The sequence below is a fragment of the Psittacula echo genome (genome assembly GCF_963264785.1).
Source record: "Psittacula echo genome assembly, chromosome: 2".
NCBI classification, from domain to species: domain Eukaryota; kingdom Metazoa; phylum Chordata; class Aves; order Psittaciformes; family Psittacidae; genus Psittacula; species Psittacula echo.
In genome coordinates this window covers 27,329,755-27,354,414 of record NC_137737.1, presented here as the reverse complement: position 1 = coordinate 27,354,414, position 24,660 = coordinate 27,329,755, and the positions used below count along the sequence as shown (strand labels likewise).

The window sequence follows — 24,660 nt, the reverse complement described above, 5'->3', positions numbered from 1 at the left end:
TAAAACCCAGCTATGTAGAAAAGGTAAGTGAACACCTGCACTTAAGGTAACTGGTCAAATACTAGCCCTGACTACCCACATATGGCTTGCGAATGGGGGCTAGGTGTCTTGCTGCTGCTCTTATCTGTTGTTGAAGTCAAAAAGCAGTAAGGAGCTACCACACTTGTAAAATACAATACACCTTCTTTATACTTGATTGCTACTTTGAGGAAATGTTCTAGTAAAGATAGGTGTCTACTACCTTTGCATATATACATTGTATTCTTCTCAGGGTTAATGCTTTGCTGGGTAAATGGGTTCTTATTTCCAGCTTATGTTTTGTTTTGGGGTCTTTTTTGTTTTGGTTTGCTGGGGTTTTTTTTATTGTAGATTTGTTTATTTTTAATAACCTTGTGATTGTGGTTAATAGTTCTTTGAAGCTGATATATTTTCTAGTTCAGTCAATTATAGCTGGTATTAATGATATTTACTCCATGTAGTTTTGCTTTTCCTGTCACTGACCACTTTTGGACAGATGGACTAAACACAAGGAGGCATGGGTTTATATTGTCTCTTTGGAATTAGAATACTTTTCAGATGCATCAAGTATTTTCCAAATCTGTACAAATATTTTTGGACAAAAGAAATAGTATTTCTCCTCTAAATTGCATGATATTTTATCACAATTTCTCTCCCCATGCCACAGATTCCAAGGGCATTATTGTAAACTCTTTTTCTGTGTTTCTTCTCTGCCTTCTTTTATTGAGGAGAGTCTTCTCTGCTTGAATCTGTGTTTCAGAGGTACCAAACACTCCCTAGACTGTCAAGTGATCCCAAGCCAAGGTATGTGGGTATTCAGCAGATCTGAAAACTGCTGAAAGGGAGGGGGCTTTTTTTGTTTCACACTACATCCATTCTTCTACTTTGGTATCTGTGTGCTCTGTCAGTCCCACATCAAGCATCAAATCTTGGCATTTGCTTTTGAGGTGGGATGTCCTTACACTTAAAATTTTTGTCTTTGGAGAAGGAAATACTGCATGCAGCTGTGAACTCTGCAGCTGGGACAGTGAGGTGCTCCAGCTTGCTGTTTTGTCTCTTCTCCTGAAAATCTGTAAATTCAGATTTTTTCGTGGCAGCAGAAGCCGAAGCTTTTCATTAACTTTTTGGAACAGAGAGCACAGATGTGGATGTGCATTACGTGAGCTTAACACCGAGTCAGTAATATAAACCCTGAGTAATACTATTGAGATAAGAAAGTACTAAAAAAGTAACAGGTCCAACATGCAGGAGTTTGAACCTAACTGAACACAGTAAGCAGGAGTGATGCCTGATAATGCCTGTTCTTCTGAGTTTCTTTCAGAACACCATAACCAACACGTAAAATATAACCTGGATCCTGTGGGGCAGGCAGAAAAGAGAAGCCTAACTTGGAATGAGTCCTGAACTTGTTACTTGAGAATAACTGCATCTGAGTAACTGCAGTTAATTATCTGGCACTCAGCTTTGGGATAATGGAATTTGAGTGGACGGGAAAATAGCTGAAGTTTATTTTTTTGCAGATACTAAAAGCATTACTGTAAGTAAATGATAGATTCCAATATGTGCGGGTGGGAGAAGCTGAACAACTGTTATTTTTGGAGTTGCGCAGAAAATCTGTTTACCTTATTTCTTCAGAGGAATTAAAAAACCAATCCTCTGAGCTAAGCCAAAGCAAGAAACAGCCTTAACTTTTCCTGAAACAAAGCCCCACACACATTGTGGTGAAGAGGTGGGGAATAAATGAACAAAATGTGATCTTTAGCTTCCCTAAAAACAGTAAAGAATTTAGCTAGCTTTGATCTCTGTGTCGTTTAGAAGTGGGAAATCAAAACACTTCTTTCATTACATGTCTCAGTTCAAATTCACCAGTGTTTTTTACTCCTAAATTGAAACCCACCAAACACAGGAAGCAATTACCCAGCTTTCATGTGACCTTACAGATAGCTTTCACAAGCCTGGACTTTTTCACTGGACAGGCCCTTCATGTTCAAACGCCTCCTCAGTTCTGCTTATAAGCAGAGCTTTCCAAGCCATCATTGTTCCGGCTTTGGTAGGGGTTTGCTGTGGGCAAAAGGCATTTCCCTCTGCGCCTCCTGCCCGGCTGCGGCACCGACCTTCACCTGAAACCATGAGCCGCGGGCAGGTGGGAGGGAAGGTCAGCGGAACGGTAAGGCGGCGCTGCTGCTAGAAAGGCTGCTCTAGGCGGCTGGGGCCGCTGCGCAGGATGCGGGTTGCGTGGGGCCTGGCAGACAGTTGCAGCCGTCGTCGCCGTGGTGCTTGGGGACATCGAGAGGGGCTGTGGTCACCAGCGGGTGTGGATTGTCAAAGTAAGCTGGAATAACAGTCAGGAATCTGCCCTAAAAGATGTTTTGAAATATATTTTATTATGGGTTTTGTTATTATTTTAGCCTTCACCAAATTCATGTGTAGGGTTTTTTGCCCCCTTTTATTTTTATATTATTTTTTAAACCTGTATATACAATGCATCAAGAAGAAAAGACCTGGGAAACTCAGAACACCAGTCATTTACCGATTTTAAGTTTTGCATAGTTGGTGTGTGGCATAATGCGGACATGGCAAGGGATTGGGACTATGTGGTGTTTAAGGTCCCTTCCAACTCAAACCACTCTATCATCCCAAATAACCTTAGTCTCTAGGATTATAGCCATGATTGTGTTGACTCTTCAATAAGTTCTAATCAAATGTAAGCTAATGAGAGAAATTCCCCATTCTGTAATAGATCATCCACCATAATTTGTATATGAATGATTTAGCATAAAAGACTACTAAAACTGGCTAAAAAGGCCACTGAGTTTGGTTCCATTGTAATAGCTTGCACTGTTCTTAATTCTCATTAAAAGTAGTTCTTTGTCACGCTGTTACCTTTGGGGGTGGGGTTTTTTTGAGTCACATTCAAGCAGGACCATGTTGAGATCAGGATGTACTGAGTCATTGAAAACCCCACAAATGTTTTAACGTGAACTCTTTAAATATTTGTTATTTCTAAATGTTTTCTTGCTTTTTTGATGCAGGTTTTGATTAAAGTGACTTCATCTCGTAAACATAAAACAAAGAAGAACAATGAAGAAATATGTTGTAAATTCCACAGAAAAGGACCTCTCTGATGCTGGTAAGCCACAGGCATGAAAGCCATGTGTGTGTTTGAGGGCTATATTCCACAGCTCCAAATCTAAAGGTGTGTTATAAATCTTTCCTGATTGCTGTGGTGATTTCATAGGAAATTACACAAAGAGTTAACTAAAGCCAACACCTAGAAAACATTAATGTATAAAGTATTCCACCAAGTTCAACAAAGTTCATTTCCATTGTTATTCAGCTGGGTTTTAGCCTGGGCATGAAAATGCTCCTACAATAATCTCAGTAAGGTAAAAGCACATTATTACCTTCAAATGGTTGTCTAAGCAGGTCTTTAAACAAATCTCTAAACAAGCCTGATGTGAAAAACAGTATGTAGAAAATTCTGTTCATGGTGAGTCATTACGTAAAGTTAAGGTAAATGTAAGTTGGGTGTGACTGGTGCGTGGAGCCCTTTTTCTCCCCATGTGATTCGCAGCTAGCTCCCTACTGTGATTGCTCATCAGTTTATTTATCCATTTATTACATCTCATCTTATGCATTTAGAATCATAATCTTTCAGGGGTAGGATTCCTTTTTTGTGTAGATTGCTAAAGCCCCTAGCTTTATGTGGTAATTATTGCAATACAAAGGAATAATGAAGACTGCTATTACAGGCGAAGACATGATTCTTCTGTTAACTCCTATCTATTCTGTGTTACCTTCAGCAATTATAATCTTCTCCATAAGCAAGTCCACTTATTTCAGCAGTGCTTCTCCTCGTTTGCATTCAGTTGTGTAGGTGTTTGCAGGATGAATTAATTCTTGCTTTTAGATAGCTTTTCTGTATAAATATGTTTTAATTGTAAAAACAAAGTTTGTTTCAGTCTCATAAATGGAGCTGGGACCTTTTTTTTCTGGAGTAGAAGAGATGAACTGAAGAAAAATGAAGTTTCAAGAAAAATGCATGAGGCTTTTCCAAGAACATGAGAAAAACTAATCCTTAAGATTTAAATAAAAAAGAATCAGCAGGGAAAGCTGCAAGAAACTGGTACAAAAGATGTTTTATTAAGCAAAAAAAAAAAAAACTAAACCAAAAAAAACCCCAACAACCTAAACAAAAACTTTGCTTTTTATTTGACAGAATCTTCAACCAAGAGATACAACTCCTATTTCCAACACAATGAAAATCTTGAACCAAGTGACCAGTTAAAGCCCAAGAACAAAAAGTAGGTACTCTCAAAAGTAGGTACTCTTAAGAGCAGGTATTCTTTGAACTTAACACATTGGTCACTGGTGTACTGGGTAAGGTGCCCTGTGTGAGGGCAGGGCGGAGGAGGTGGCTAAAGAGTTTAATATAGCTTCACTAGAAAAAGCACATGTTCATTAGTCTTTTTTATTTTCTTCTAGGAAGGAAAATGAGAAGCCAGAGAAACAGGTGGTTGACATATTTGAATTGGTTAGTGTCCAAGTTGATGGTCTGCTTTATATTTTCTTTTTGTTACTTCTCGTTGTGAACTGTTTATGAATTGCAATTAATAGGCAATCAAATCTTGGAGAAAAAGCCTGAGACCTATTGATGCTAGACCTCTCTAAAATTTGTCCAGTTAGGTCATATTCCCCCCTCAGTGTATTGGTAGCACTGACAGCAGTTCAGCTGTAGTGGCATTGGAAGATGAAGCTCATCCCGGCTGAGGCTGACCTAGGACATATATACTGCACAGGCCCTTGCCTTTGCTTTGTAAAGGATGTATCCTATGTTTGACATCCGAGGCGTCTGTTTTCTGAGAGAGCTAGTGGTATGGTTTTGTATCAGTTTGCCATACAGCAGCTATTCACAAATAACATACACGTGGACTTGCTTATTCTGGAACAAGAGAAGTTTTATTCTTCTCAGTGTTATTCATATGTCACTTACACTTTGGAAGAGGGTTAGGACAGTCAGAAATAAAATGCTCTGATTTCAGATTAATCACATCCAGGAATAGCTATGGTATTTAAATTCATATCCTTCTTTAAACCAAACAACTGTTCAAGGGTAGACAAGCCTTAAGATACAATCCCTGCTGCAAACATTTTCTGCTAGTAGATATAACACAGGTGCTGGTCAACAACTCACTCTCATTTACATTTCAAAGGCATTATCTTAGTAAATATGTAACTAAAGGAACACAAAATAAAATGTATTGTACAGAGAATATTATCACTTAGAAACATGTAGGACATACACTTAGGGTTTTTTGCTGCCAAGCTGGGGAAGAATCATGTGTCCCGCCAGTATTCCGTTAGTAGCCATACTGAGTACTGATTTAAAGATGTATGGGACTTACTATAAAATTCTTATGTTCTGAGTTTACCTTCAGTTGGAGTGCTGTTGCTACTTGGAATATGTAGGTAGAAGTAAAGCGTAATCTGAAAGTCCACTGTAGTATAACAAATACTGAACTGTCAGGCATAACTTCACTTTCTGGTTTTGGGTTTTTTTAATGATCACATAGTTTCGCTATGCTGATCATGTGGATGTCCTTTTGTTACTAGTTGGTTTGATCACAGCTGTTGCAAATGGTACTGGAATGCCACTTATGGTCATTGTCTATGGAGATATGACAAACAGCTTTATGAAAAGCAGAGTGCAAGAAAATGTGTCAAGGTAAAAAGTTAAAATTAGATTTTCTATATGCCGGTTATGTTTCACTACAGGGGCTAAGACCCACCCTCATCCACCCTCTTTCCCTTCCCCAGGCTATGCACTGCTACACATCTAAAAAAGTATATAATAAGTAAAATTCATCCTGCTGGAAATTGCCCAGTCATTTTAATCAATCTTTAATGGCTAGACCAGGGCAGGAGGAGTGCATTGGATGTGCTCTTTATGAGTGACTTCAACTTTGGCAAGACAGTAAGAAGCATGACCACCTTTTGTATCATCAGTTATCAGGCTCTAATTACAGGACATTCCTTAAAAATAAATGTATTTACCAAATGATTTTGTATTTTGCAAAACCCCACTTGTAAAATACAAAATGTTCCAAATCTGATGACCCTAAATTACCCTGATTTATTTTCTACGTTACACTTTCACAAATATTACTACCTTTTTTTTTCCCACAGATACGTCAGTAAATAGTTCCAGCTGTCAGACAATTCCAGGCATAGATATAGAAAGTGAAATGACAAAGTAAGAGTCTTTGTAGTTGTTCTGTTTACAGGGCATTGGGGGATTTCCTTTTATTATGTTATTCCTTTCAGCAGAAGCCAAAGGTTTGCCTTCTCAAAAAGGCTTCTCAAGAATGTATCACAGGCTTCAGTATTTACATTGGTGGGGTAAACGAAGACTAATTGTTGCTTTATGTGTCTAACTTCTCTCACAACACACAGTGGGGCTTTTTGTTCCCTTATCACAGGTATGCTTACTACTGTGTGGGAATTGGTTTTGCTGTGTTGGTCCTGAGCACCATCCAAGCATGGATATTTTTGGTTGCTGCCACGAGGCAGACCACAAGAATCCGGCAGAAGTTCTTCTTTGCAGTGCCTCATGAGAAGATGGCTTGGTTTGATTCTGCCCAAATAGGAATGCTGAACACCAGGCTGACAGAGTAAGGATTCTGTTCATTTTTTACCTCTAAGTATGATGTTTTAAAGAAAACTGCTGTTTGTCTTTTGTGGTATAGCCTACAGAGAGTTAAAAAAAAACAAAAAACAACCCAACAAAAAACATAGAATGTGAAATGTTACTGCTCTGAGGGAGAAATTCATTATCCTTTTCAGCTTCATTTGTTCAGTTTCTGTGATACATGCATTGGAAGGGGTTTTGCTGTGAAATGCTTGGCATTGGCTTTCTAATGTCCATGAAGTACATAGCAGACAGTCTATATAAACAGCTCTGCTGTTTCCAGCTAGTTTACAAACACCGAAAGCTCTGAAACTTTGTTTAATGCAAATGAGCTTGCATTTGCATCAAGCCAGATCTCAGGATGGACTCTGTCCAGTTAAAGTCTTTGAGTTTTTCCATTGATTTAGATGTAGGGATGAGGGCTGTGTGCCCCAAGATGCAATGGGGCTGTATGCATGAACACAAATTAATTATTTTTTTCCTGGGTTTTATAGTAGCTTTGGACAGAGCTGTGTCTTGAAAGGTGTAAGAGAAGCTTAAGTGAAACCACTTTCAACTCTAATATCTATCTGTACGTTCTGAGAAGAGAAAGTGGGGAAGGAAATTTATGTGAAAGCCAGAGATTCTTCCAAATAATGGTTGTTTTGGTAAAATGGAGATGACCCTTGATCTCAGTCTGTAGCCAAAATTAAGAACATAAAACGCATCAGAGAGCTGAGTGGAAAGAACCATTTGGAGATGGTCACAGGATATGAGGAGGCTGTTTGGCTGTTTACTTGTATTACTCCATTTGGATGCTGGTTAAGGAAACTAGTCCATTTGTGACATAGTGACAGGGCGCAGAAACAGCAGAGAATGATGGAAAATAGAGAAAACGAGTCCTGAAAAATAGGAGGTTTCTGCTGTATTGTGGCCACACAAAAGACTGGAGGTACCGTTCAGTAGCTGTGGTTAGAAATTTCACTGTGCCAGTTAGGAAATGGCAAAGCTTCTGACAGTAGGCCACACAGCATGAAGCAGAGTGGGAGGAAGTTAGAATGAAAGGCATTCAAAGCTAATAAATCTTTCTCTTTTTTTTTTTCCCCCATGAAGGCATTGGAGACAAGATCTGTATATTTGTACGTTTTTTTGCCACATTTCTGGATTTCTGGCAGGGATTATTACAGGATTCATCTATGGGTGGAAGCTGATATTGGTGATTTTGTCTGTTAGCCTTCTGCTTGCTGCATCAGCAGCAGTTTGGTCATCTGTGTGTGTGAATTAAAAACCAAAGCAAACCAGAAAAACAGTACAACTCTTATGCACAGGAAAGAGAGAATGGGAGCAACCTAGTGTGGTTTCTAAGTTGGTACTGTTGGCCCTATGCTTACTTTGTGATTTCTGCTCCTCGTGTAGCTTTTCTCTGAGTTCCCAAGCATGTACTTGTGAATCATGTTCCTTCTGTCCATGTACTCTGTCCTTATGGCTTGTCACAGGAGGGTAATCTGCATCGCAGCATCTTTGCACAGTGATTTCTTCATGCAGAGAACTGGGGAAGTCCAGGCACACACATGTGGCCCTCGCTCTTAACATAGATACTTTTCAAGCTCTTTCCATCTGCTCAAGTACAATACCATATCTCTTGCAAATAGTTTACCAAGCTTCATGCTGTGTACAGGGTAGACTCTAGGACATATATACAGCTGCTACTGGAGTGATATAAATTAGTAAAAACACCTGGAGAGGTTTCCCTTTCAGATAAGAAAACATTTCCGCTTTGTGAACTGTTGTAGCCACATTCATGGGTACCACTTGTACTCCTGAGTGTTATATGTACTTGTATATAGTACTAGGAAGTTTTTCCTACTAGAAGCATTTCAGATAAGCTAGGAAGAAGAACATTAGAAGCTGTAATGTGACTACCTTCAATGTCTACTGGTGCTCTGAGTTTCTGAACACCCGAAAACCCTGCAGAGCAGCAACAGCACACCTTCCTGACCCACACGCACATCATAGTGTAGTTCAGAGGCTGTCCTCAGGCTGGGAGGAAAGTGATCAGTCATGAAGCTCATCTGATGCTCATGGTAGTCTTTCACTGTAATGAGGATACAATCAGAGAATGAGCTGGAACTGGAGGAAATTCAGGGCAAAGAGAAGAGTTGACAGACTCCTTCCTAAAATCTCAACTTGTGCCTTGAGCAGTGTTCGTTCTTATTCAGTGATATAGTGTGTATATCCTTTCAGCAGAATGCAGTAACACTGTTTCTCAACTTTCCAGTTACTGGCATCCCTTACTGCTAAACAGCTGTTTGCTTATGCCAAAGCAGGAGCTGTGGCGAAATAAATTTTGACAGCAGTCAGGACTGTTGTGGCTTTCAATGAGCAGCAGAAGGCATTCGCAAAAAGTAAGTTTTTGAAATTCTATTTTAAATATGGAGCAGGAGATTGGCTGGGGGTTTGGTCTGGGGGCCAGGGAAGGGAGGCAGGGGAGTCTCCTTAGTGTCATTTTATCTTTCTATAAGTGGACAGCTTACCTGAAATAAAAATGCGTAAATAGACCTAGTCAGTGCATACAAGGTACTTTTTGTTATTACTGCAGCCCAGACTCAAATTTCTCCTCTGATAGAGATCTGGAGTGGAATAGAAAGTGAAAGTGGTAGGAAGGTTATCTTTACCTAGTAGTCAAATGCAGAGAAGCATGTGATTAATTGCTTAACTTTTAGAACATGCACTGCTGTTCTGATCTCTGATTGATGAGCTTATGTTCAAACTTCACTGGATAACAGCCTTCAGCAAAATCACATTACTGGCTTTTATTATTTTTACAATTTGCAAATAACACTTGCAGTTGACCTAACCCAGTGTTGGCCCTAGTCATTTGTAAAAGGGTAAGGTGGATATGACTGACCACAAATTTATTCACATATATATCAGATAACTCAACAAGCATAAACAATATGCAAGTACAGGGCATCACCAGTACCATGCAGCTGGGAAAGGCAAACTGGAAGACCTGATTCATATGATCCATGAATCTCTTCTATCTTTTTTTAACTCTCATGTTTACCCTGCCCTTGTGAAATTTCTAAGGCAATGTTAGCCCTAGCTCAGTTGTCCTAGAGCCTGTTGCTGCGTTCACCTGCTTCCAAGGGCTGAGCTCTGACTATCTTACAGCACTGTGTTCTGCTTACTGGGATTTGTCCTTAAGTTGCAACAATATTAAGACTCTTTCTGCTTATGCAGTAAAGGCAGAAAAGCCCTAAGATGACCTAGGTAAGTTGTCCCTCTCCTTCCCTTCTTCTCGGTCCCTGCAAATACCAGGGTCTGAAAATCCAGTGACAGGAGCTGCTTCAAACTATTGTTCCTGCTTAGGTTTTTTTGTTGTTTGGGTTTTTTTTTATGAGGTCTAGAAAAAAAACAGCTAATACCTGAGTAACTCCATGACAGCAAGGCCTTTCCTCCATAGTTGTCCCATCAGCCTCTCCCACAACTCTACCTCCAGTTAATGTAAAAACCCTTGGAACTAGTGGCTCTCCTAGGAACATTATCTGCTAGGGACAAACACTCCTACCAGGGGCTGACTAGGGCATTTTTCAAGCTCCTACACAACTCTTGAACGAAGGCCTCATGGTTTGGAAAACCTTTCACTGCACAGTGCCTCCACTGAGTGCAAATGTTTATGCTTGCAAGAGATCTTCAGTCATTTTATGTTTCTGGCAGTGGTTTGGCTCCTCCTTTGTAGCTGAGTGATCACATGTACTCATTACACTCCTTAAATCTAGTTCTCATTTCCCTGGAGGACCTGTGATGCTGTTGACTCAAAGGTAGGGCTAGGTTTTAAGAACACAACCAAGCCAAAACTTTTAAATATATTTGAGTAATGATACAGCATTAGTAGCCTGTGGGTAATTTACATGAGCAAAATTAATACACGTTGTTTTAAGATTCCTTCCCAGCTGACTCGATTTCATTTCTTCTTTTTATGGGGTTGTTTTTCATAGAAAACATATATTAGGAAAAAACTGCCAGCTGCTGAGCATGTCAATGGCAAGTAAAAAGATACGCTATCCGTAGGCTATGTTTTCCATAATGAGCTTGAGTAAGTGAAAGCTGTTAGCTGGAAACTATAGATGAATGAATACAAACTGTTCTTAGAGGAAATAATTCTCCAGTTGAACTTGTCAGTCTTCATACTAGTCTTCCATGTCCACTTGTTTGCTATATTGCCATATTAATCAGTAAATTAACCTAAAGGAAGGAGTCCTGGCTTCCCAGAATAGCCAGTATGAGAACAACTCAAATGCCAGAGGCAGCTCTATTCATTTACCTACCTTAATCTGTAGTGCCTGGGCTTGCTTTTTGTTTTACCTGTTTTGAATGTGGAAGACTAAAGTTTACCTTGGGTAGGTAATGTTGATAAAACTTTTTCAAGGTTTTCTTTTAGGACAAATGGCTCAAGAGTGATACTGCGTCTTCGAGAATAACCATGTTATTCAATTGTTTTCTAAATGTCTTCTATAATGGTATGACAGTGTTGCCAATATATGCCAGAGCAGATTTATTAAAGTGAATTCTATCTTTATTAGTCTTCTGTCAAAAAAATAAGTCTGTATTCTTTCTGTGAGACTTTAATTGCTTTTATGGCAGAAATCCATTTAATTGAAAAAAGGGCAGTGGGAAATATCAGTCAGAGTGGCATGTGGTACCAATCAGATTAATGATTTCCTTATCCACTTTCAGATATGATGCTAACTTAGAGGTGGCTAAAAGTGTTGAACTGAAAAAATCCATTACCACCAGCACATCTCTAGGTGTTTCACAGTTTCTCATTTTTGGACCCTATGCACTTGCATTTTGGTATGGAACCAAGCTCACTGCTGAGGATGAAAATTATGACATCAGCCGTGTGTTAATTGTAAGTGCAGCAATGCCAGCTTTGAAAAATGCTCTGTAGCCTCAAGAAAATAGTTATGTCAGTACTGTATATAATTATCTCTCTTTTTCTGCCAAGTGCTTGCTAAATTAACTGTTAGCAGCTCGTTTGAAATAAAAGAACTGAAAGGAAGGCATTCATCTTCCCTAGCTTCTGATACAACAAATTTGAACAGGACACCTTGAATTCCCACTCTAATCAATGTAGAGGCAAAAGTGTCTGTGCTTCGTCACTTGTCTTGCACCCTGTTGTAGGGCAGGATGAACAAACTAGAGCTGATGGTTAGGGAGCAAAAACAAGTAATCTGGACTGCCAACAAAATTCTAGCTAGACACTAGGATTAAATGAATACCACTGGTGTGCTAAAAGTGTACTGATAAGTCCTCAATATCTCATTTAGCCATAATGTCTTTTTGCATATTTGTTGTGGTTTACTTGAAGGTGTTTACCGTACCTTACCAATATGTCCAAGTTGGTAATGGTTTGAGGATATTTAGCTATCTTCTTGTTCTCAAAAGTTTGGTTATATGCTTAACTTACACACTAAAGCGATGTCTGATGAGTTCTCCTGAGTATGGTTCCTCAAAGCACATGAAGTTAATCCTGTGTTGGTCACATAGGTGGGATTTTAGTTAAGAAAATATGGAATAAATTTTGTAAGCCTCTTAGCTTTGAGAACATCTGGAAAGCAACACAGAAAGATATTTGTTCTATTCCTACATGATAGAAAATGCAAGAATATCAAAAAGAAAATTTATTCATGGCACAAAAGCATGTTTCAGTAGTTACCATTCACCCCAGGAAAATGAGGAGTGAGCAGGAGTGACTGAAATGCTCTTTTCACTTTTGTATTTATTTTCCTGGAAAGTGTGCAGTCGAAAGACGTGGACATTTAACAGCTGAGCACTGGTGGCTCTGTAATCACTGTTAATTGCGATGCTACCCTCTGTCTCCTGGAAGTGTTCTTCTCTGTGTTCATCATAGCCTTGACCCTGGGCTAGGCAGCTCCCAACTTGGAGAAGGTGGCTAATGCACATGGAGCTGCCTATAAAGTGTATCAGATTATCAATAAAGTAATTATGTAAGTGGAAGCCTTTCAATCACACTTAATTCCACCCCCCTCTTTTTTGTTCCTCAAGAGACATAACCAAAAGCATTCATAACTATATACGTATATTCAAACTATAAATGCTGACCACTGAAACCTGTAATATTTCAATTCATATCAAGAAAACTGCTTCTTTATTTGTTACAATGAATGTTGGGAAATCAGACATGTGTATCTGAGATTGATGGATGAGGTCTTTCTCTAATATTAGAGTGGCAGCTCCAGAGGGAAAATAGTAAGGCATGAAATTCTATGCACAATTTCAGTTGAGCTGTTGGTTTTTTTGGTTTGTTTTTTTGGGGGGAGTTGATAAGGAGGGGATTAATAGTGCCATTGAAAGCTTTAAATCATAAAGCTGCAGTGCTGATGTTGCTATGAGAAAAGGTTTCCACATTGTTATTATCGAGGTCTTGCTGTGTTATGCAGCAATGGGATATCTGTATATATAAAATATTTTAAATAAGTAGGACTAGAAAGCTCTTGGAGAAGTGGCTACATCATTCTTCTTGATGTGAGTGTAAACTCCTCCTACAGAGACAACTGAGGGCGATGTTTAGCTGCAAGATAGTACAGCCAAGTTCTGCAATTACAGGTTTTCTGGTGTGGATTTTGTTGCGTTTGAAAATGTAACATATATAATGTTGAAAATGTAATATATTTGTCATAGTAGAATTAACAGTGAGATGTTCCCCTGCATTCAGCATCCTGTGAGTAAAACACAGCAGCTCTGCCAGTACACTTCTGTACTGAAGTGTAAACCAGCAGCTGAGAAAATAAAGAAGAGAATGATGTGTCAAGCTGAAATAACAGTTCCAAAAATGTAATAAGCAGCAATGTATTTTAAATATATATTTTAAATATATTTTAAACCTCTTTCCAGAAACGGCTTATAGACAGCAGTTCTAAGGAAGGCTACAAACCAGACAGACTCACAGGAGAAATTGAATTCAGAAATGTCCATTTTGGTTACCCATCCAGACCTGATGTTAAAGTAAGTGTTCATTTTAGATTAATCTACTGTACTGAAATTATGCAGCCTATGTCCATATTATTTGCCTAATGTTGGTTTTGTTCTTGAATGCAAAATACATTCCTGTCTTGAGAGGCAGGACATTTCTTTGTGCATTATTGGGGGAAAAAATAAAGCCCTAGATCTACTGCCTCTGGACAAGGCTAAGAATGTGTTACTCGTAGTCTGAATTTCTGTGAACAAGAACTCTGATAGACCAAACAAGATTTTTCAAGATCTGCCATTAAAGCTTCTAGACTCTACACAGTTAAATCAGGAAGTAGCTCTTTTCAGTCTTTTGTTCAGAGTAGCTGTGCTATCCCATGTGAAATATGACCTCTGAGATAGGCTTTACAGCAATATGCCATCACATGGATTGAAGCATATCATCCTAAATACACATTTGAAGCCAAATGTTATTTTGGGCAGATGTTAAAATTGCTGTTCAATAAACTGATGTTCCTATTCTTTGCCAGTTGAACTTCCCTTAATACCCTTATCATGCAGTGCTATGTATGTTACGCCATGGTGGTTACTTTTGTGGTGATCTAGCTGATTTGACCTCTCTACCATATTCAACAGTTTGTAATCTTTTGAAGACCCTGATAAAGGTGAAAGGAAAAGAGGTTTGCTGCTGCTGTTACTTGGTGAAGAAAAAGGTAGAAATAGAGATTTCAAATGTCAGCAATTAAAAGCTGGGCATGCCAGTTAAATGCTGAGAATGGGAATGTTCATATCACTGTGTCTGTTTCTTCAGATGGCTCTTCCCACCTCAGTCATCTGAGGTCTGGCCCATTGTGCATCAAATCTGTTTCCAGGACACTAAGGCTGCTGAAGGGCAGAGTCAGAGTTAGGCTTTCTTCCAAACTGTAGCCAGTGTAATGCATCTTCTTTCACTCTTGGCTCAGAAATTAGAAGTGAAAAGCAGACTCTTCATCCTTCTTCCTAAAAATGCTATTCAGTCCCATGAGCTAGCTGTGCAATGGGTCTACACACCAAAGGGAGGGAAATAAGAAATATTTTGTCATCCTTCCCCAGTCTGAGTCAGCAACTCTCCCTGCCTAGAGTATCAACATTATTTAATAGGGCCAGAGGGAATCAGCAAAGATGTGTGAATGTTACCCACAAGTTATCCATGATCTCTCAAGCAACTGATGCAACACAGTGTAATCTCCCCTGTCCAGGCTAAACCAAATCAACCTCAGGAGTCTAGTTATTGTAAGTTTTAATCTTGACAACACCTTGCCTGATAAAAGAGGTTTAGAAATAATCTTTAAGGTGGTTGCGACTATTTGCATCTGGAGAAATTATGGTATCCAAAATATAGGTCTTACTTGATAATGCAGGCACCAGGATATGAGCTTCCTGGAGAGGCAAACCTTGCTGGATGTAACATGGGAAGAGGAGAGCAATACTGCAACTATTTTAATCTCTCACTACAAAAACATGTGTAGGCAAAATTATAAATCAACCTAGTATAAACAAGAAGAGTTTCCATAGCAGCCAAATATCTTGGAAACTACACAGCATTACTAGTATATGACATGGATGTCTTTTGAGGTAAAATGTTCCTAAATATGAAAATGACAACAGAGATATCTGTAACTGCTCCCAGGTTGCTGAGGCTGTTAACAATAAGTATTGGGATTTATTAAGGGCTTTCCAGAAGTTACCTTTCCAGAAGATATCAAAACAGTCATTTATATTCTAAAAATAGAACAAAGCAGAGTTGTTTCTCAGCAATAATGTTTAGCACCTTAGAAGTATTCTGTGAGACTCATAACTGTTATGCCATTATCTAAGCATTGGAAAATGGAGGGCAGCAGGAGAATGTAAGACCCCAAGCCTGCTACCCAATCACACAAATTGGATAAAGTGAACGATCAAGTTTAGAGTACTGTGGCTGTGCCTATATTAGTTGATTTGAGTGTGCTGGGGAATTTTCCCAGGCACTGGAATGCAGTGATCTATGCAAGAGAACTCTTAAAATGTTTCTTGGCATGAACTTGGCTTTGTTCTAGTTATCAGTCTTCTCAAGTAATTCCCGGGCTTGGTTTCGTAGACTGAAGGATCCAGGGACCATTCCCAAAAGGCAGGTTGCATGTAGCCATCCTGTTTCAAAGGCTAATACACTTCACAAGCATAGATGCAGTCTCTTTCATATCAGTGCCCCAGAATATTCCCAGGTACAATTAACTTACTAATATTGCTATCTGTCCAGACTGTGCCCCTTTCTACTGACTTGACTATTGCTACAGTTACCTTGACAGACTGTTCTCTAATCAAATTTGTCAAACTAAAATATAAATGTTTAATTTATTCTTCTTTCTCCCCAGGTCCTCAAAGGTCTAAACTTGAAAGTTTTAACTGAAAAGACCATTGCTTTAGTTGGTGCCAGTGGCTGTGGGAAAAGCAGTACTATTAAAATGCTGCAGAGGTTCTATGATCCTGTTGAGGGAGAAGTGAGTGCTTGCAAGTAAACTGTAAAAAGCTGAGAGCCATTAGGGTAAGCATTAGTTTCCCATATTGGCTGAATCTTTATTTTTTTTTTTATTATTTTTTTTTTTTTTTTAGTATTTTTATTAAATTTGTGCATATCTCTGCATAGTTTAGTATTTCCACAATTTAAATTTCAAATGAACTGTCTTCTGTGGCCAGCAGAAACAGGGAGGTTATTCTTCCCCTGTACTCAGCACTGGTGAGGCCGCACCTTGAGTACTGTGTCCAGTTCTGGGCTCCTCAGTTTAAGAAGGACGTGGAAACGATTGAGCGCGTCCAAAGGAGGGCAACGAGGCTGGTGAGGGGCTTGGACCACAAGCCCTACAAGGAGTGATTGAGAGAGTTGGAGTTGTTTAGCCTGGAGAAAAGGAGACTCAGAGGTGACCTTATCACTCTCTACAACTTCCTGAAAGGAGGTTGTAGACAGATGGGGGTTGGTCTCTTTCACCAGGCAGCAACTGATGGAACGAGAGGACACAGTCTCAAACTGCGCCAAGGAAGGTACAGGTTGGATATTAGGAAGAAATTTTTCACAGAAAGAATAATAAAATATTGGAACGGTCTGCCCAGGGTGGTGGTGGAGTCACCATCCCTGGATGTGTTTAAAAAGAGATTGGATGTGGCACTTGGTGACATGGTTTAGTCGAGGTGTAGGGCATGGGTTGGACTCGATGATCTTGAAGGTCCCTTCCAACCTGGTAATTCTGATTCTGTTAGTTTGACTTCATTATTCTCCTCCTTCTTCTTGCAGTACTATGCCAGAAATAATAAATACCACAAGTCTTTGAATAGATGCAAGATCTGGATTCAAAATTATTTTCATCAACAATTGGCTTTTCTGTAAACGTTTTTAGGCAAAGCATAATCCAACAGTGTTCTGCTGTATTCTGCTTTTAATTGAACGTAAGCTAAAACCTAGAGAGAGTTTTCCTATTTTAAATGGTTGTTTTCTTGCCTCATTTTTCTCCACCTGCTAGCCCACAGCCAAAGTTTCCATTGTTACACACTATATGTTTCCTCTACCACTAAACAGTAGGTCCAGTCAGTAAATGGTAAATACTTTCCAGAAGAAATTTCCAAAGGCAAAAAGGAGGAAAGTAAACAATATATTTTTAAGGAAAATATTTGGTTTATACTTAATATTTGAAGAATGCTACTTAGTGGCTGTCACTGCTAGTCAGAACTAAGTAAGCATTTCAAATATTAAACACTGAACTATCACTATATAATGCATCAAGGTGTTTATCCATTATCAACACAGTTGTTTCTTTGACTTACTGTTTCTGCCACTGTTCATTCCTGCCCCCATGCCTCAGTTTGCTGTTCCTCCCCTGTGCTGATGTCAGTGTTCCTAGGACCACATTGCAAATGTTTTAAGTTAAAAATAACTTTCCCTTCCTTTTTAGTTGACATGGACTGTTTCTTCGATCTGGTGTATAGCACAGCCACAGAGACAATTGCGTTGCCACAACTGCAAGGGCAGCAAACTGGTACAGGGGCATGAGAACTGGGTAGAAAACATGCACAGAAGCTCAAAGACTCTTAAGCCAACTTTGACAGGATGGTTATTGGTGGGGAGAGAACAACAAGAAAAAACACGATATGTTTTCTGTTTATTCTGCTCCACACCATTTTCTAGCTTGCATAGTGGATGGAAAAACTACAGTTATAATTTCTCCCCCAGCATAGTTTTCTATTATGACTACAATTCTTTTCTTTTTGGTTCTTGTAGCTGATACTTAAGTAATAGTAAATAATTGTTTTATTATTAATAGACTGCATTTCCTCAACTTCATTGACATGCTTTTCCTCTCAGATCACCTTAGATGGTTGTGATATTTGGACTCTTAATGTAAAGTGGCTACAAGAAGATATTGGTATTGTGAGCCAGGAGCCTGCTTTGTTTGCAGCAGTAGCTGATAACATTCGCTATGGCCAAGAAGATATTTCTGATGCTGAAATTGAGCAAGCAGCCAAGGAAGCCAATGCTTTTGACTTTATATCTAGACTGCCTGATGTGAGTTCATGAACTTCTTTTGAGTATAAGAATGAAATGTCCATTTAGGCTGGTGTCTTGTTTCTGAGAGGGAGAGAATGGGAACTCAGTTGTAGTATAACTTCTCAAAATACTCTCCTAGCCTCCAGTAGCTTTCAGTTCAGGGACTTTTTGAATTAAATATTGTGCCTTTGGTTGGTTGTCCTCAACAGATTTGTGCTTAAGTCTGGAAAAAATGTCAATGGCTTAACTCGAGAGAAGGGAAGCTTCACAGCTGTACTGTCATGAGAACTGTGCATGAGGCACGGGAAGTTGGGAAGATCTAGAAATACAAAAACCTTTTGTCAGCAACTGTTTGCACATTCAGTAGAAAATGTCTATGAATAAGCATGTCCAGAACCAAGGCTGGTTTTAGCAGCTGGAAGCTTGAGCTCTCCTAGTGCTTGAGATTCATAGCTTTGGACCCTTTCCTAGCAGCAGGTCTCTTACTCCTTTCAGGGTGGTGGTGGGAAGTGAGGTCAGTCATTCAAAACATCCTCAGGAATGTATGGTGATATGTTCTTCCTTTTGATCCTGCGGTTAAAAAGTGGAAAAAATGCCTACCTGGGACTTGATTTCAAATTCTTCTACAACAGAGAGCTTGGCTCTCTCAAGAATGTGCCATTTCTAGTACGTCAATCTATTCCAAGGTTCCTTCTTCTCAGGAAGAATTATTTGATCGTATTTATTATATAGTAAAAGAATACAGTGAACTTTGAGAATTGCCACTTTAGAGGGAGTGACAATCAACAGGAACCACTGGATGTAGTTGCACTTTTCTTCTGTCCTTGCTCAAGTCAGCCAGATAAAGATACCTCTAGTCTAGAAACTAGGTACTTATGATCGCACAGAGCAGTGAGGATTTCAGAGACCCTATAACTTCTGGTTTGTTTTCTCCTTTCTCAGAAGTTTAACACTATGGTAGGAGAAAGAGGTGCTCAGCTGAGTGGAGGACAGGAGCAGCGAATAGCTATTGCCCATGCCCTAACAAGAAATCCCAACATTCTTCTTCTGAATGGAGCTACATCCACACTAGATACTCAGAGTGAATCCATAGTGCAAGCAGCTCTTGATAAGGTATGAGTCATGTTATTGAAGCTACCAGTCACCATGAAAAGGTGCAATAACACTTAAGAAAAATTACCATACAATATTAAGTATAGGTTTTCATTTATCTAATAGTTATTTTAATGTATTAAAAGCTAAGTGAAAAATTCTGCCTTTCACTTCAGTAGTTATGCACAGTGAGCTATGAGTTTCAAGTATGCCTCAAGGGAAATACAGAATTTGCCACCTTCATTAATGGTCAGTTTAAATGCAAAATAAAATGTAGCTGTTGATCTATACTGAAATTAGTATTGAGGTAACTATATCTTATACCAGTGCATTCTGAGAAGCAAAACACTAATCAGAGCTTACGAAAACACAGTGGAGTGCCAGGGTTAATCCTGAGATACGTGGAGTTTATACATGTGTTTACATAAAGACGTATGTCTGTATTTGCTGTTGGTTTAAATAAGCCACTGAAGGCAATGTGGATTCAGCATTGTTGAAATAAAAGTTTCAGGGTCTGGCCTTAAAAGCCAAAGTTAAGACTGGCATTTCTCACTGATAACCTATAGGCTCTTGCCAAAGTAAGTACAAAACAGACTCTACATAGCAGAGAGGGTTTTGCATACCATCAAGTGAACTCCATTGTCTGCTGTCCTCCTATAGCTGCTTCGCAGGTTGCTGGAAACAGTTACTGCACACTGATATCCATATCATAGAATTCATTGGTATGACTGAGTGAATGTCTCTGGTAGCAGTCAGAGTAGGGAGGCCAATGACTAGACAGGCTGATTTATCTTCTAATGCTGCTGTGGCATATGAATAAGGCATTGCAACAAAACTTATGCTCCCTTTGCCATGTTGCTTCCTTTCTGTGGGAAAAGAAAGTTTCGAGTTCCAGTAACATGAATGGCACTTTTCCCAAGACTAACCTATGCAAAGGGAGTTGTAGGAGACTTTTTGGTGTCATTGATTTTGTTGTAGTGCGTTATAAACAGAGTTAAAGCATCAGATGAGAAAATCTGACTCTCTTTTCTCCACCAGGGATTCATATTTGGGAAGTCTGGGGAAATACTAACAATGAGACTGCACTCTTTGTCTTTCAAAGCATTACTTCAGCAGGTATGAATTATGCAAGGGTATCATGAGAACCAGACGACTTTTGCAGACTCTTACAAGGTACATATAGGGTTTTAATTGTGTGGTCTGGAGAAAAGAAAACTAAATCATATCTCTTTTACCACTAGAATAGGAAAAAGTATAACTTTTCTGAAGTTCTTTTAATCCATGTACAATTTGACTCAGTGCTGCTGCTGCTGCAAATAGTTTGATTTTGAAGGCGTGTTGTTGCAAATATTTATATTTCTGGCATGCTAATATGCACACAGTCTGTGTGTGCAAGAATGACCAAAAAATATTTAATCTCCCATTTCTTGGGTGGTCATGATGCAAGTATGTAATACATACATTTAAGTCTGATCTGTTTAGTTATTTATATTTCAATCTGCATACTACAATCCATAGTAAATAGACAATGTGGTAATTTGTCTACTGGAAAAAAAAAAAAATCACATTGCCCTATTGCATTAAGAATTACCCATGAAAAGAATAAAGTTAATATATTAAACCTTTCCTGTTAATTTGTGCAAATTCATGTCACTTGCATAGAAGCTTTGAGAATGCATAACTCGGCACCGCACAGACCCACTGGGGACAAGAACCTGTATGTTCACGGAAACATCTGAGAGGATAAAGTCATGATTAAAAAACCCTTGCCATAGCCTTTGGAGGTAAAAGAGCTTCACTTTATGTATGTATGTACAAATATAGATGAGCAATTGCTCTTCTATAGTTAATGGAATAGGTAACATGTAAGAAGAGAATAGTTAACTTCTTCAGGCCCAAGAAAGGATTGAGTAAAAGGGGTTTGTAATAAAAGTTTCTAAATAGGCACATACATAAAAACATCACAACTCATAACACTTTGATTGTAAACAATTAGGTGTTCACAATAGAATAATGTTTTTTAAGCTTTCTCTTTTAGTTTACTTGGAAGATGCTAACTACAAAGGAAAAATAATGCAGTTAGCCACATGACTTGTACTTCCTTTTCCCCATATCCTACCTGAGCTGGAAATGTTCATTTTATTATTCATCCTGATAAATCTGAAATCTGGTAAGAACATGTAATTTTTTGAAACAAAAATTCATGTCTTTTTTTGCAAGAGATTGGAGGGTATGATGATCAGAAAAACACTGTTGCAGTTCTGTTAACTTGGCTTGCTACAGATGCTTCCCAAGTCAAAGGGGTATGCTGACTCTCTTTTGTATATTTTTTAAATGTTTTTTTTTTCTTAGAAATATTAATTGCAATTGGCAAGGGTTACTGAGATTACACAAGGTAGTGAATCTGCCTCACAAACTGGAAGGTACATTAGATAACATGCTGTTGACACCTTGGAAATGGTCTTCCAGCTGATAGTTTATGAAAGCTATCAAAAATCCAGCAGATGTTCGCATACTTTTCATTTCTCTCTATGCAAGTCTTTAAGCTAAGTATATAATAAGCATAGACCACTTCACCATGCAAAATGGAATCTGCATATGTGCTGGAGACTAGAATCAGTGGACCCCAGGTTCTTACACCCTATGATGGGTGCCACTTGAGCACCACAAAGAGGTGGCTTCTGCAGATGATGCAAACCCTTACCAATCTTAATGAAGAGAATGCTTCTTCCTATCCCCACCAGTTATGTTTCTCACACGTGCAGACCAAACAGTAAGAAATTGCCCAACATTAAGAAGAATCATCAGGGAAGACGATGGCCAAGGGAGGGAATTGCTCAGGGACTGGTACGGGAGAGGTGGACACTGGACATTCTCAGGAAAGTATGGCAAATTTTACACAATTCTTCCTACTGCTCACCTCATCAGCAGTCCCCACAGTCTGCCAAATGTCTCTGTTTCTTCCCTTCTCCTGGGGGGCAAGAGGGAAATCACTGCAGGACTTCTGGGGGAGAAGTTCACTAGTTTGTGTTAAGATGTCTTTGTTTCCTTCAAATCTGTACAACAAAACCCTTTAAATCTCTACATTTTTCAGTCTCCATAGACTTTTGTTTCTCTCTCCTGTCCTCCTTCCTTGTGGATGTGTAGTGAGAAAATAATCTTTGACAAAACTTAGTAATTTTCATCTTTTAAAGTTCTGGTTTGCTTCAGTGACATTGAACTGTATCACCTTATCAGGGCAGTAGAAAGAATGGGTGCACAGGGTTCCCTCACTACAAAAGCCAACTAAGGGCGCAAATTGGTCTCCAAAGCTATTGTGTTGTCTGGAGCACTACAGAGTGTCAACAAGTAAATACCATACCTCATGCTGCACTGGCTGAAGTTTCCAAATCCATATTTATGTGCAGCCCCTAAAACATTCAACAACAATTCACCTTGGCATTGGTTTAATTATTACTATTTTTCACGGCAGGAAAGTCTTTGGCAAAATAGAGAATTTTTTGCTTCCCACCCAAGGATTTTTGTCAAGCCAAATTTTGGAAGATGAACTATTTCCACAGGGCTGTTTTCAGACCTTTTTTTCTGCAGATCCGAGCCCACCCTTGTGCTGGATGCTAATCATCTCTCATTTTAAAATTTTTTGATGAAAAGGTTACACAGGCTGGGAGGAGACAGTTATTTCTTCAGTTTGAGTTCATCTTTCCCACTCATTATCACACAGAGATAAAGCATTTCTGCAGGGTGGTCAAATGCAGGTTTTTATTCAGAGAGCCAAATCCCAGGTGCAGCAATGTGAGAACCTGAGAATGAATAGTTTCCAGCAACATTAACGAACAAGTCAACGAATGAGGCATTGGCACAGGTTGCCCATAGAAGCTGTGGCTGCCCCATCCGTGGCAGTGTTCAAGGCCAGGTTCGACAGGGCTTGGAGTGACCTGGTCTAGTGGAAGGTGTCCCTGCCCATGGCATGAGGGTTGGAACTAAGTCATCTTCAAGGTCCCTTCCAACCCAGACCATTCTATGGCTGTTGTTAGGGCAAAGCCTCTCTTACCTAATGCTGGGCACCCAATTGCCAACCTGCTCTACTGTGACAGTCTTCTATGCCTCTGATAGTGTGAGAAGTCCCAGGTACATATTTCATTAAGCAGCTGTCGTGACCAACTGTTTAGACTGCTTTAAGCTGGCTTGAAGGCCTGAATGCTGGCAGGTATGAGGAATGTCTAGAACAGCTACTTCTAGGTGCATGATGTCCATGCACATGACCACTCATGGTTTCATTTTCCAGCTGTACTGCTGGCCCTGACTATATAGTAATTTGAAGTGGTGATATAAGTAACAAAATCTAATGACTAATATTTGAGGGGCTCTGGGGTTTTCTTAGGCAACTGGGAGCTGACTTGGACTGATGGCTGTGACTGTCCTTACCCTTCTGATTGCCATCATTATTGCTTTTGTCTACAGCTGGCAGTTAACTTTGCTTGTCCTGGCATGCATTCCATTCCTTGTTGCTACAAGTGTGGTGAGCCTTAGCTCTATGTCTGGTCATGCTGCAAAAAGATCAAAAAGCTTTGGAAGAGGCTGGAAGAGTAAGTTCTCCAATTTTAACTACAGGGTTATGGTGTGAGATCACTTTTAAGGATAACATTGTAGCTATATTACAGCTGACTCAATTATCCAAGATAGATGAAAGGGAGAGATGTCAGGAAAGAGTGGGAGATGAAGGGAATGTTTACATATCCCCAAGAAAAGCAAAACATAGATAATGCAAACCATCTGTAAATTAAGCTATAAAAGTGCATTTGAAAGTCCACATAGAGATTTCTGGGCAGGGATAGCTGTAACAGTGGTAGCCCCAACACTGGTGTGCTTCATGCCTAGGGTGAGCAGCATGGCTCTGCACTGATCTGTGCTGTGGCCTGAAGTGTTCCAGGGCTGAGCCACCAAACCATGACACTGGATTTTATGATGGAATGGCAAACCACTATGTGCCGAAGATTTTGAGGGTACTGCCTTTGTTTACCTCATAGCACTCTTCCAGGAGACAGAAGTAGTCCATGTAAAAGTGCAAACTGTCCAAATGACTGGTGTTTGATCCTGTTTCATTAAATGAGGTTTAATTCATTGAGATCACAGCCCACAGGTTAGGGCAGGGTCTTCTGACGCTGCATGCTAGCACAAGGTTCTGAACTCAACTGTATTGTTCGCTTCAGCCCAGCCTTGTCTTGTGACCATGGGGTGAATAATTTCATTATTCTGAGGTTTCCTTAACTGGTGGTAGACCTCCGTCTCCTCTTTAAAGCAAGCACATTCTGAGCTAAAATAATAAATGCTAGAA

General features: G+C 39.4%; 1 protein-coding gene across 1 annotated transcript in view; it reads left to right on the top strand.

Moving 5' to 3' along the window:
- Positions 1-2,242: 2,242 nt before the first annotated feature.
- Positions 2,243-24,660, top strand: part of ABCB5 (ATP binding cassette subfamily B member 5) — a gene marked incomplete at both ends in the record, with an annotated part of 49,474 nt that continues 27,056 nt past the window's right edge. Inside the window, 22 exon segments of the mRNA XM_080609601.1 lie at positions 2,243-2,345; positions 4,238-4,322; positions 4,504-4,552; positions 5,592-5,743; positions 6,203-6,271; positions 6,498-6,689; positions 7,776-7,848; positions 7,851-7,955; positions 8,964-9,026; positions 9,030-9,094; positions 11,426-11,604; positions 12,579-12,616; positions 12,620-12,691; positions 13,607-13,717; positions 16,072-16,197; positions 18,051-18,251; positions 19,176-19,346; positions 20,364-20,441; positions 21,548-21,628; positions 23,707-23,718; positions 23,722-23,877; positions 23,879-23,911. Coding sequence (XP_080465727.1) covers positions 2,243-2,345; positions 4,238-4,322; positions 4,504-4,552; positions 5,592-5,743; positions 6,203-6,271; positions 6,498-6,689; positions 7,776-7,848; positions 7,851-7,955; positions 8,964-9,026; positions 9,030-9,094; positions 11,426-11,604; positions 12,579-12,616; positions 12,620-12,691; positions 13,607-13,717; positions 16,072-16,197; positions 18,051-18,251; positions 19,176-19,346; positions 20,364-20,441; positions 21,548-21,628; positions 23,707-23,718; positions 23,722-23,877; positions 23,879-23,911 — 2,214 coding nt within the window.